This window comes from Engraulis encrasicolus, chromosome 24 (assembly GCF_034702125.1).
Source record: "Engraulis encrasicolus isolate BLACKSEA-1 chromosome 24, IST_EnEncr_1.0, whole genome shotgun sequence".
Taxonomy (NCBI): domain Eukaryota; kingdom Metazoa; phylum Chordata; class Actinopteri; order Clupeiformes; family Engraulidae; genus Engraulis; species Engraulis encrasicolus.
Window position 1 is genome coordinate 24,250,282 of NC_085880.1, and position 13,663 is coordinate 24,263,944.

The 13,663-nt window shown below is 42.4% G+C and overlaps 1 protein-coding gene across 1 annotated transcript; it reads right to left on the reverse strand.

The window, feature by feature from the left end:
- Positions 1-538: 538 nt before the first annotated feature.
- On the reverse strand, positions 539-5,377 carry LOC134441161 (galactose-specific lectin nattectin-like). The gene is made up of 6 exons (XM_063191350.1): positions 5,327-5,377; positions 5,094-5,181; positions 2,911-3,038; positions 2,610-2,732; positions 1,687-1,798; positions 539-1,406 (listed from the first exon to the last, which is right to left on the reverse strand). The coding sequence occupies exons 2-6, from the start codon at positions 5,152-5,154 to the stop codon at positions 1,345-1,347; spliced, it is 486 nt and encodes a 161-aa protein (XP_063047420.1). The 5' UTR covers positions 5,155-5,181; positions 5,327-5,377; the 3' UTR covers positions 539-1,344.
- Positions 5,378-13,663: the final 8,286 nt, after the last annotated feature.

Here is a 13,663-nt window from a genome sequence, read left to right on the forward strand (position 1 = left end):
ACACACACACACACACGCATACACACACTCGCACACGCACACACAGATTTCAGAAAACTGCTTGGGGAGTCATGGGTATGTCCGCTTGAGGGGTGAGGCATAAATGCAATTTCCTTGTGTGCAGTGAGCTCTTCATGCTGTGGAGTGCTGTGTCAATGACAACGACAGACACAATGACAATGGGAATTTCCCATGTGGGCCCACTGTCTCACACGCACACGCACACGCACGCACGCACGCGCGCACACACACACACACACACACGTTGATACGTAGCTTGTAGCTTTGAAAATCCCAAGACATGTCAGTAGAGATGGTTTGAGTGTGTGAAATATTTGTAAGCATTCAAGTTATTTTTCAAAGTAATTTTCTTCACGTAATCTGTCTTAAACATTTCTTCAAGTGTGTTAGGTCCAGACCCATGATTATTTTCTGAACATCTTGAATGAGATTCCATGAAATTGATCATGAGGTCTTTATCTCTTCAGCGAATGCAATAAGAAAGCCCACCATTGGTTGGATTTTGCTGATGCGTTTATTGATTAGTTATGAGACAGACAAAGATTAAGCGAAAGGATGAAGTGTTGTCTGGTAGTTACAGCAGCACCTGTTGATCTGGGCTGGCTGCAGTCACAGTGGTGTGGTGCACTTTAAGGTGGCAGTGATACACAGGTGACATCACGGGTTACGGCCTGGTCTCTAAAAGTGAAATGGTACCATCTCTGGAAACAATTAAATTTCTGCATGACCTGGAGTTAAAGGTGCACTGTGTCAGATTGTGGCCAGAATTGGTATTGCAACTCGGCCTCTCATTGAAATTGTGCTGCCTATTGCTACATTTGATCTTGTTATGAATATTTACAAAGTAATAAACTAGTATTTACTAGTATGACTAAAGTAAAGTATGTTTTGCAGCTAAAAATGTCTATTTCTGGAAATTCAAAATGGGGGGCCATGGAGAAGATCCCCCTTTTCATGTAGGAAAAGTGCAATTTCCCAGCCATATTGAATACTTAGAATTTGATGGTGGTGGTAAGTATTTGTTAAGAAGGTAACATTTGTGAAGGGACAGCGTGGATTTTGGAAATGAACTACTAAAAATATTACATGGTGCACCTTTAAATGAAATCATATAACTCAAAGTGGAAAATGAGCTTATTTCCATTAATGGTGGGATGTCTCATTTGAAGATGGCTTTCCCCAATTGACTCATGTTTGTTCACGTCTCCACCAACAGTGAGTTAAAAACACTTTGATGCATGTTTTATGTTATAGTTTTGAATGAAGAGAGAAAAGAAAGCTTTAAATCAAGAATCATCCATAATCTCCATGTGTGATCTCGTATTACTTGGCACACACAAAAGGACGGGCTTGGTTGCAAGGGAGATCATTCCAGATACCACCGCCTGTGGAAAAGACATACAGTAATTTTCTATCAAAAACCGAAAATACATTGCCATTTAGCATTTTAATTGTTAGCGCAATATCAATTTACAATGGTTTATTTTGACAGTGTTTTGACAATATTTGAACTTGCTCCTTATTTGTAAATCCAGTTCTACTGAATATACACCAATATTGTATGTATTACTCTTTCAACCATACTGCATACAGAGGGACAGACAGAAACACAAACATATAAATAAAATAAAATATAAACAAATGATATCAGGAAGAATGCTGTACCGCCAAAATTGGTGTTAATGCAGTGTTCATTTCCTCCGTGGTTGTTTGGCTCCCATTCTTTCCAATTGGTGTAGTCGAAAGGTGTTCCATCGCTCCAATACCAGGTGTGTCCCTGCATACAGATCAAAACCTTTACTTTATGACGCTGGCCTCTTATGTATGACATGACAGTGTCGTATCAGTGTCAAAAAAGCCAAAACATAACAGTGTCATGACACAGTCATGGACAAGTCCGAAATATTATTGCAATAAATGCTTTATGGTCATGAAAAGTTGACACTGTTTGGGTTGTATAGCCAAATGTCACTCAATGACAATAGTACAATATTTGTTTTACATTAACATAATGTTTATGACACACCCATGACTGTGTCACTACATTGGTATGGCAATGTCATGTCATATGTAAGATGTCAAGTACAGTGTTACCAATCCTTTTCATTAATCTCTATCCAATATGTTTGATTGCAGAACATGTTCCAATGAATATTTATGCTACATACTATAGAGGAAGGGCAGTGCTGTCCTTTATGACAATATGGTGCTTGAGATGCCATATATTCCTGGGTTGACTGACAGCGCCATTGATAGAGCTGAATCTTAGTGGAACAATCCACTGATAGAGTACAAGATGATTCCAATTCATTACTGAGAACTCATCAGACAGCACTCTGTGCTGTGGGGAGTGTTCTGTTTCACTGTAATAGTCGTTGAAATGACTTAACTACCATTGTAATACACTACTACAACATTACACACAGTCTTTAGTAATACACTGCCATTCTGATAACAACAAGTTTATTACAGGAGCCATGTCTTCACAGATTAATGAAACAACCCTCACTCTACAAGGCCAACCAATTAAACATTAGCCTGACTGCTCCAAGTCTGGGCAGGCACATGTGGGAACAGGAAAGCGTTACCTTCATGGCTCCACCGCCCCCAATCCAGGCCCAGTTCCGGTTCCCAGACAACCTTCCTACCAAACGGGCCTCGTTAATGTTGTGGATGGACGCCAGGTGTCCTCTCTGACTGACACAGTAAGCCTGAGACAACAAAAAGAAATAAGGTCATGTCATAGAAATGACATTCTAAAAAGACGTTCTGCTAGTAGAAACATGCAACAAAATGCAGCAGGACTTCAAACAAAATATGATGGCTGGAGCTGAACACAGAAATGTAAATTTTCTGCTAATTTTTCATAATATATTATTTGTTTTATACCTCAGCCAGCGTCCATGTCCGTCTGCTGTTGAAAAACCTGAAGCAGCGGCCAGCGAGGAGGGTCCATCCTGAATCACACCGACGTCGAGTAGGTGCACACGCAGCCTGGATACCCATAGCTGGCTCATCTGAAGGCAACAGAAATATAACCACAGAAACGCACTGAGTATTTTTTTTATTGTTATTTTAATATAAAACAATACAATGGGTTGTAATATGGCTACCTGGGGGGGGGTGGTGGAGTGCAAAAGGAATTAGATGAGGCAGAGAAATTATAACTGCTCTTGATGAACACATGGCACGTTTAACCAGGCGCGGCCGGTTCATTAAGGGCAGATGGGCACTGTCCCTCCAAAAGATTCTTCCTCTGAGAAAAGTAGATCTATTCAGAAATTGTAGATAAAATATGTATTGCAACCTCAATCACACTGGGAATCGTATTACATCAATGTTGTGGTTTGTGACGATCTTTGCGAGTAGAATCGGCTTTTATTTTTGCTGAGAAGTCTAGTTTACATCCAGTGCGGCTGTTTATGTTAACGTTAGGGTCTATGGCCACTGACCTGGGCAGATTTCTCGCTGCCTCAGCTAAGCCCGACCCCCTCGCCCCGATCTCTTTCTACAAAATTAGCATTGTAGCCTACTTAGCATAATATCATAACATAAGCGCGCCTGTATGGATGCTATCAGATGTATGAGCTGCCCTGACCAATGACAGGTCGGTGGCCCTGCCTGCTTTGAAAAAGACACAAAAAACATATTACTCCGCTCATCTCTAACCTGTGGGATTGTATTAACTTCATTGCCGCAAATTTCCCTTACAAAATTGTTGGATTAAATGGATAACCACGTCGGATTTGATGAAGGATATGTGTTGGCTGGTTAATTAAGGATTCTTTGGGGTAGGTACAGTTTATTTGCTATATTGCAAAGTTTAAGGTTTTATGATTTAAGTCTTTGCATAATGGGTAACTGTCTGTTATTTAATTAAATATGTGGGCTTGCAATGTTGAGACAGCAAGCAAAGTAAAGTCTGCTGCTGCTACCCCCAAGACTAGCAGACTAGCTGACGACGTTCTCTGAGAAGCTGTGTTGGGCTTACTACATAGTTTAAACAAAGCGTGAGGGATTATGAACGAAGTCTTTGTAAAATAGGGAAACTGGAAGTTATTTAATGAAATATCTGAGCTTATTGAGCTTGGGATGTTGTTGACAGCTTCATTTATGCTCATTATTGTCTGCTGTGTCCCCGAAAACTAGCTAAAAAATACACCTGCACGCGGTCCTGCCTAGCAGTGCAGCAGAACAGTAGCGAGTCTGTCGGATAGTGAGCTTCAGTGGCTGAATGCACAATTCCCCTGTTAAGTTTTAACCATGGCTACTTGTTTCGAAAATAGGTAAGTCCTTTCCCGGTATTGATAGCATTTGGTTCTGTGGTGCATTTGAATCGGCAGCAAGGGGACTAACTGAATTGAATAGTGTTGCATGGCTTGTTGATTTGGTTGCATCATTTGTCACTGTAATGTACGAACGGTGAAAAATGCTTCTACATTTCAAACGAGTATGTTTGCACACGAGGAGTTTTGCTCTGCTTTGGCAAAGGCTACGTTGCTGTGCTAGCCTTTTCCATATAGTTCGTGCTTTCCGGTTGCGTGGAGTGGAGTGCATATTTGTTGTGTTGCTTGCTTGTCACAAACTCCAACTCCGCGAGCAGACAAAGCATTTTTCTTGTAATGTCTTAACATGTGTGCAGTCGCTCTGCTTAAATGAGCAAGAGAACTAGCTGCGTGGAGAGAACTGTCAAAAACAGCTTTCTTCAGAACAGAAGTTGAACAGATTACGGGCATGCCTGATAAGTGCGATGTATCACGGGAGGTGGAGTTTCACTAACACACCAAACACTGTGGGTACTTTCCTGTCTTGCCTACACACGCAATGCAACTCGTAAATTATACCGTATTAATTTAATTATTATGGACTCGCCAAAATGTCTGCCCTGCCTGTTTTCCAAGCCACCGGCCGCTACTGCGTTTAACAACCCAGTACCTGAACCCCTCCTCCATCCCAAATTAGTAATGCAAATATTTTTCCCATTTTCGTCATTGCAATTTTAGCAAATATATCTGTGTGTGACATCTCACCAAAAATAAACTCTGGAATAAGGAACCACATATCCTACTTACCTGATGTCATGCTCACTGCCAACAAGGCAGAAAGGAGAGATAGAACGGGAATAATTCCCATGTTGGTTAAGGTTGATGGCAATTTTTTCTAAAATACACAAAAACACACACACACATGGGGACACAAAGTTTTGTACACATGAGCACACAAAATCAAGAAGAAAAATATTAGATAATTATTTGAGAATAATGCTTGAAAATCGCTTCAAGGGAGAGTAGAGGCTGATACTCACATGTTGATCTCTCAGAGGGCACTCTCTTGAGAAGATCTCTGGATGAGTTGATGAGGAGATGGACAAGAGCACCAGCTTTTATAGGGACTCAAGGGGGAAAGAAATGAGCCAGATAAATATGCTTATGAAAATGACACGGATGGGCCAAGATGGACCAGGACACCGGGGGAATATCCTGAAAGGAAATATGTCTGGTAAACAGAGAATATCTGTGCCTAGTATGTATGGCTACAAGAGAACGCCTACCAACGGCAGTAGGTACTGTATCATTGACAAGGAAATGGTATCGGGTATGTATGTAAAGAATGGTCTAAATCAGTGGTTCCCAACCTTTTTCTTCAGGGACCCATGTTTTACTGTGGTAAGTTTTGGCGACCCAACCGCGCGAGCACCCGCACGAGAGAGAGTCTCAAGAAAACTCTTTTCAGTTATTTTATTCCTCAATTCGTCTTTGGTCAACTACAGAGTAAATGTTTAATGTAATGTAGCACTTACTTGCTTCTCTGCATATATTAGTAAATGCTTTGCCATTTATTCAACATGGGCTATATATATTTAAAATTAAACCCCTTAAAATCAAAAGGGCTCCGCGACCCCCTGTGGATCTTTGGCGACCCATGAGATGGGTCCCGACCCATAGGTTGGGAACCACTGCTCTATATCATATCGACATCCTCATCTATTCTCTTGAAGCTATTAAACTTCTCCCTTTTGTATTTACTGTCCTCCACTCAGCTCCATCATCCCTGTTCCAAATCCCTCCATCCTTCATTTGTGTTTCATCTCTTTCTTTTGGTATTATTAGTTTGCCATCATATTATACAATTTTTCCGTCTGTTTGTAAGTCTGTCCTGTTAACTTTTGTTAATGCGTGGACATACTTGGCCCAGTTTTCTCATGCTAGTTGAAAATTTAACCTCATGGTTATTGGGGTTCGGTATTATTACAGTAATTTTGAAAAGTTGTGTTGAATATGTTTACAAAGCATTGATGGTCCGTCCTACACAAACTGAAATAGTTCCAATAAGGTGCAAGGAGTTCTAATCATATTTAAAAAATGAAAGTAAACCCATGTCAAAATCCCATGTTTAAAGGCACAATAAATGAATTGTTTGTCATTCTAAAGTCATGAGGAGAATATAGTCAAACTTGCTCACACTGCACGAGGGAATTTCATGATTTAAAAGTTCACATCTCACTACTCACTTCCTCACACTATACGAGCCGACAGTGTGATGCGAGCCCAATGCTCCCACTGTGTGACACGACAGGCATGTTTCCCCGGTCAGCATAGGAGGGAACATGCGCACCTGAGGTGGAGATGAAGACGTGCTCAAGAGCGAAACGCACGGCCCTATTAATTTGTGCATGTGTAGTGTCAAATCGGGTCGTAGCACTGCTTTAACTGTGTGATTTCAAACTGTTTTGATTTTCTTGCGACCCTACGATTGCGCAATCGTGAGGTGAAATCGCTTGTCGTTACCCCATGTGCACTAGCCTACACAATGCGAGACTCTGACTGACCTGCGATTGAGCAAGAAATCGGCCAGACTAGGGCTGTGCAATATATCGTATTTATATCGCGATATTAATATTCATCATTAAGGCTGTAACGATACACCCAACCCACGATTCGGTTTGTGTCACGATATATGACCCACGGTTCAATACGCCCCACGATTTTTTTTTTTTTTAGGGAAAAAAATACGAAGAAAATAAATTATAGGCTATATTTATATATAGGCCTATGCTTTCTTTTTGCATTTACCTGCCTACATTAATTTTGTAGGTCTACTAAATGATGTTGCAGATATAGGCCTACCACTGCAACCTGTTCCCTATGTGTTGACATCAAAGCACAGCACAGAGAAATGAATATTAAATCAACAAGGAAAATAGGCTTATTAGCCTACTAATAGGCTTAGGTCATATCATGCTGAGATGCTGACCATGTGTGAGAGACAGAGATGGAGAGAGAAGGGTCTCCAGTAGGTAGCCTATTACAACTGTCTCACATTATCAAACATTATCCAATTAATATCCAAACATTTAACTGAAAACAACACTGGTCATATTTCGTCAGGAAACATATTGTATTAACTTATGCAACACTTAATTTTGATGTGTAATAGCCTATTTTTGTAACTGTTTTGATCGTGCAGCAGCGCGCACATGCTTATACAAACAAAACTCGAAATGAACCTCAGTTATGTTCTCACTATGTAACACGCGCGCTGTCTGTCCTTTGTTTGGTTTTGTGACTTCACATTTTGTCAAGAGCGGGAATGGAAGCAGAGACTGAAATGGAGCATGTTTTCGTCAGGCAGGCGGTCAATGTGGGGAGGAAATAATGCTGCCTAATATCCACATCGACCTCAACGTTCGCCCGACTTCAGACACTCCCTTATGAGCGTATAGAGCTCTAGCGATTTAAAATTTGGGCAGGCGGAGCATCTCGCTCTCTCGCTCTCTTTCTCTCTCTCTCTCCGCTTAACGTCTATCTCCACTCAACACACATCGGCGCATGCATGAATCAAAAAAATCTTCACACGTTTGATAAAGCCTTCTTGGTCTGTTGTTCATTTCTGTGCTTTACCTTCCGACGTTTGCCCAAGTTTTTTTTGTCTCGCGGAGGTTGCTGAGGCAATGAATAACAACCAATGCACGTGCTGGTTGGACGGAACATTTTACATGAGAGAGGGGAGAATGGAAGTGTTACTCGCTCATGTGCGCCCCATTTCTAATTGTCTTTGAGCGCATATGCAAGCATTAAGCGCATATGCAAGCATTTGCCTGTATCCTGCTGTTTTCTAGACTGAGGGGTAACAACTTTAAAAGGGCGCATCGCGATTCTGCGAGGAAGGGTCGCGATAGGGGTTCGTGGGTCTGTGTACCGCGATCCCTCGGTTCGATGCAATATCGTTACAGCCTTAGTCATCATATATCGTGATATCAATATCAAAATATTTTGTCATTTGTCTTTTGCAACGCTATGGTGCAGTATGGCAGGCAAAGGATTAAGAAAAATGCAGGGGTGGTACATCAGAACTAGTTCTATGTCGAGAAAAATAGATGCCTCTCTAGTCTCGCGCTCTCCTCAAGTCTACATTCACACAGACTTACTGGACATTATGCTACTAGAAAGCAATAGAAACTAGAAAGCCGTTATGCGTGTTACTCCACTACGATAATAGTGGCGGGGGATGGGAATTTCGTATATAATATCGTGATATTGATTTTTTTCCCAATATTGAGCAGCCCTAAGCCAGACTCCTACAAAGTTGTGCGAGTGACAAATCGTGGAAAAATCTGGCAAAAAGTCGCACAGTGTAAGCCCAGCTTAAGAATCACGGTGGACTGTACAGTACAGTATTCAATTCAATTCAATCCAATTCAAGCTGTAATTATTTTTGTTAGCACTTTTCACCGCAGTGTCACGGTAAAGCAGTTATTGTGACACCTCTACTCTGTAACACAGAAGGTGCATGAACTGATTACATATTGGAAGTCACTGGTTTGAGGATAGCTGTAGAGGCATCATAATTAACCATTTGGCACCATGTTTCACCTGTTTTCATTTCATACTGCCACCGCGTGCTGTAATGTCTACGGGCTAAACGATTCTCGAGGTCGGGAGTATGGGGCACCACAAAAGAGACTTGAGAGAAGAGGGATCACAGACGTCATCACAGTGTAGTATGACTTGGCTGCGAGGTCCCAAGAGATCGTTCTTATGTCTACTTTCTTTGGCGCCACTGAGAGCTCGGGCAGTATCTGAGCGGACAGTGATGGCCAGAGAGCAAGGGGAACCGGAGAGGAGCGAGGGCAGAGCTCCAGACGAATCGATGGAACGATGGGGATCGGGCCAGACGGTGGGTGCAATCGAAAAAGCAAGTTTCTGCCTGGGAACAGGTGAGTGGAGAACAAATGGTGTGTGGTTAATTAAAGGGCGTGCCAAACTTTTGAATGTGCTGTAATGGATTGATCAAACCTATTTTCCGATCCACCTTGCATTCCCCCTAGATCACACATATGCTGTACCTCAGAATTAATGATAACCAATGGTGTGATTGTCGAATTTGTGAGTTGTGTGTGTGCAAAAATATGTAATTATTTGGACTACACAAGAGAAGTCGCAAGTCTGATGTGCAGCCACTTCAGCCGCGGTGCTGAGGGCTGGCTGCGCATCTTCAGCCGGGGACATCCCTATGCTCCCCGGGTCCTATGTTCCCCGCGACAGGGGAACTTAGGACCCTTTTTTCAAAAAAGGGTTCTATGTTCCCCGCTGCTTCCAAGTAGACTGCTGCCGCATGACAAAGCGCAGGTTGTTGTTGCACCTCTGACAGGTTAGGTTTAGGGATAGTTTTGGCCAGGGCACAAATTTACATCTCAGAAACATTGCATTACGTTCAGGTTAGGTTTAGGGATGGTTTTGGGAAGGGCACAATTTGAAAACTCGGAAACACACAATGCTGGGAACTTAGGACCCTTTTTTCAAAAAAGGGTCCTAAGTTCTAGCCTGGGCGAAAAACCGACTGTTGACTCCGTCAATCAGTCTGGCAAAAGCCATGAGGAATCCGTCTCCGTGGAGGGTGGTAGATGGTCTTAATCTATCATTTAAATTAATTGGAGTTCCAAACTCAGATTAAAACCCATACTGTGCTTTATTAGCATGCCTGTTACGATATAGCGTCGCAAAAGCGAACAAATAACAAAACGAAAGTGTGAATATAGTTACCTTAACCAATCAGTAGCGGAGTTCGCGGATGAATTCCGTGTCATAACTCAACTGTTTGCTGATTGGCTAAACACTGAGAGAACCGAGCTCGAGGCTTTTGCCAGACGATGTACGGAGCCAAAATCTTTGAGTGGAGTACATAGGATGGCGTTGTGAGGCTACCTAAGTTCCCCTGTCCCATATAGAGGTGCTTAACTCGAATCTTTGAGGCGTCCGGATGGATTGGATCATTCCAAGGAGGGTATCCGGATTAGACAGATCACTCGGATCACTCATTTAAAATGAATAAAAATAAATAATAATAATTTCTGCCGTTAAGTGGCTATGCGCCTCGCCTTTGTTGTCCCATTTATCAATTCACGTTGATAAATCAAAGAGTAAGACAGTTTGATCAACAAAACTCACTTTATGAATCGTCACAGTTCCTAAACTCATGCTGCGATCCGACCCACCTGGGTCTCCTCACTAAACATGCGACCACGACTCGAAGAGCCTTTGGCAGCAGTGAAACGGCATGTTCCTGATTTTGCAATAAATAATGTGTGTGTTTGTATTTAAGAAGACTAAAAGTCAAATATTTGGGAGCAGAAGTCTAGTTGAGCAGGGATAGACAGGAGGCGAGCAGCAGATGACCACTCGCTTCCGCTGCCGAGTTGCCTTGCGACTCGCACACTCGTGGCAAAAACGAAACTTAAGCAATTGATCCGATCCGTAGGGGATTCACTGCTAACAACAACTCAAGCCGGGCATACACTGTGCGATATTTTCACTCGTGGGTCTTAAGCTTCTGCTCACACTGCACGATGGAATTTCACTGTTTAAAAGTTCTCAGCTCACGACTCACGTCCTCACACTACACGAGCCGACAGTCGGATGCGAGCAAAATGCTTCCACCGTACGACGCGACAGGCATGTTTCCCCGGTCCGCAGAGGAGGGAACATGCGCACCTGAGGTGGAAATGAAGTCGCGCTCAACAGCGAATCGCACGGCCCTATTAGTTTGTGCATGTGAAGTGTCAAATCGGGTCGTAGCACTGCTTTAACTGTGCAATTTACGCACGAGCCACGACCGGAATTTCAAAACGTTTTGATTTTCTTGCGACCCTGCGATTGCACGATCGAGAGGCGAAATCGCTTGTCGTTAACCCATGTACACTGCACGATGCGAGACTCACGATTGACCTGCGATTGAGCAAGGAATCGGCCCGACTCAAAAAGTCGTGCGAGTGCCAAATCAGGGCAAAAGTCGCACAGTGTAAGCCCAGCTTCAGTCAGGATTCATCTCACCGAGTCGTCGAGGGCGCCGCTGCTGACTCGGACGAGAGGAGTGACAGCAGTGGCTTTAAAGTCTGTACACTGTAACGCAGTGGGTGATAGTAGAGTCACGAGAGTAGCCTACAGACTGAGATGTAAAAGCGTTGGCAGAGCACTGTTAACATTTAGAAATGTAGACCTCAACAGAGTCAGAAGCACACACATAGGGAGTGGGGATCCGCGACTCAATTGGCCACAACAGGCTGGACGGATCAAACAGGCTCGATGAACGACGAGGCAGGAGTTGGTTTCGTTTTACTCAGTGAGTGTTCGTGACTGAACACAGCATACTAGAGATATATAACAGACTAGAATGGCTGTTGTAGTGAACTAAAGAGGATATATTCCGGTTTCACAATTTCTCACGCTGTAACTGCCATTTTATTGACATATTAATGAAATGCCGTCTGACCCGCCTTTGGCGGATCAATGCATGACAGCCATCCGGTCTGTCCGGAGGAGGTCTTGATCCGGCTCTCCAAACGGATCATCCGGGTTTTAATCAGCTCTAGTCCCATACAAAGACAGGGGAACATAGGACCCGGGGAACATACTGGAGGTACGAACCACGATTTTTAACAAAACTCAATTACCTCAGGTTTCATAATTGTGGGTTTGCTTTTCTACTGCATTATAAGCATTATTATGTGCATATATTATGTTTTGCAGTACCTCTCTCCTTTCTGTATGAAAAAATATAGATGATCATTTTTCGGCATCAGTTCACAGTAGGCTACTTATCAAAATGTTTGTCTTTGTTGGATTTGATTTGGGGTTTGGGTTATTCTTTCATAGATTTGCTTTTATTGTAATTTGATTTCATTTTTCAGTTACCACAAATACAATGCCTAGTTGACATCTGACTGGTGTGATTCTAATTTTGTTTGAAGAGAACTGATAATGTGATTAGACTTAAGACTTCTCTAGAGTTCACAGAGAGTTCTCTACATTAATGAAGTAAGATTCTCTGCTTTTGCCCATTTATAAATCAAATCCCATGTGTATCTGCTATACGGTAATGACAGCACAGGCCCAGCACAATCCAAGGCCTTGGCAGAGAAGCACTAACCGCTTACTATATTTAGTTCTGAAGTGATTAAGACTATGTCTTTGCTTTTTTGCTAGATTTGCTATTTTAACTGGCTACCTTAAAATTGACACTTTACTTCCCTCTGTATTAATCAATTATACTCTACTTGTATTGCCTTTATAGTTAATTTCAACATTTTTATATTACGTGCCTCTTCTGGACACGTGTTGCAACACTGCCATGAGCCTGATCAGCCAGGACAATAAGTAGAAAGAAGATGGCAAGTAAAATGAATTAACATGGTGAATTTAGAGAGAGCCATGTCATTTAGTTAATGTAAGTAAGTCATGTTGTTAATACGCAACGATTCACGTGGTATCACACATTCACATGGATATGTGTACAAGAACATGGCCAAGTCAGAAAAACCAGTATTAGGTGTCAGTGACCGGGAAAAAGGTATCAGTCTTCTGTATGCCAGCATAACAAGAATGAAATACAATCCATGATGGGTGATTATTTTATCTTTCCTCTTTCTCAAACCAACCGTCATCACCTTGTTTGCTTATTCTCTCTTCCACCTGGCTTCTGTCCGACACACCCATCTGGTGACGATTTAACTGATAACATCAGGTCTACTGGTTTTTTTGGCAATGACAAACACTGCCATGTGAAGGTGTTATATCAATAACATGAATATGATATCTTCATTGTTCTTCCTTAGTGCAATGCCATTATGTTGGGATGAAAAGAAATATGCATCATAAGGCCTGTTTCAACCTGTTTCTACCCAGCTCAACATGGCACGATCGGCTGCTGTTTATTGGGTTTTGATTAGCAAGCATGGCACAGCTCAAAAAACAGCCATTGTTCTTTTGGCCGGCTGAACCGGGCTGAGCTGGTACTGTCGATGCCCATTCCCCAGAATGGCATGCGTCAGCATAAAAGTTTGTGTAGTGTCTTTACAAGATTCTTGATGGTTGAGACTGAGAGATCGCCCTAGTCTCATACCCTCTGGTACCTTGATCCACCACTGAGGGACAATGGTGGCGAACAGTTTGGACTGGGGTCACTTTGGCCAAATCCCATTTCCAATTTCAACCCCTTCCCCTTGCCCCTCATCTCTTCAAACGAAGCAGTAAGGGGTAGGACTTGAAATGTAACCCCTACAAATTGAGACAGCCCTTCACGGAATGACACCCAGAGCATACAAAAAAGTTTTTCTATGGCAACGATATTGCTTGTAATTACTCAA

Coding starts and splice junctions, on each gene's coding strand:
- LOC134441161 (XM_063191350.1), bottom strand. CDS start 5,154: ATGGGAATTATTCCCGTTCTATCTCTCCTTTCTGCCTTGTTGGCAGTG. Junction 3,039..5,093: donor GGCAGTGAGCATGACATCAG/GTAAGTAGGATA, acceptor TGTTGCCTTCAG/ATGAGCCAGCTATGGGTATC. Junction 1,799..2,609: donor GGGGCGGTGGAGCCATGAAG/GTAACGCTTTCC, acceptor ATCTGTATGCAG/GGACACACCTGGTATTGGAG.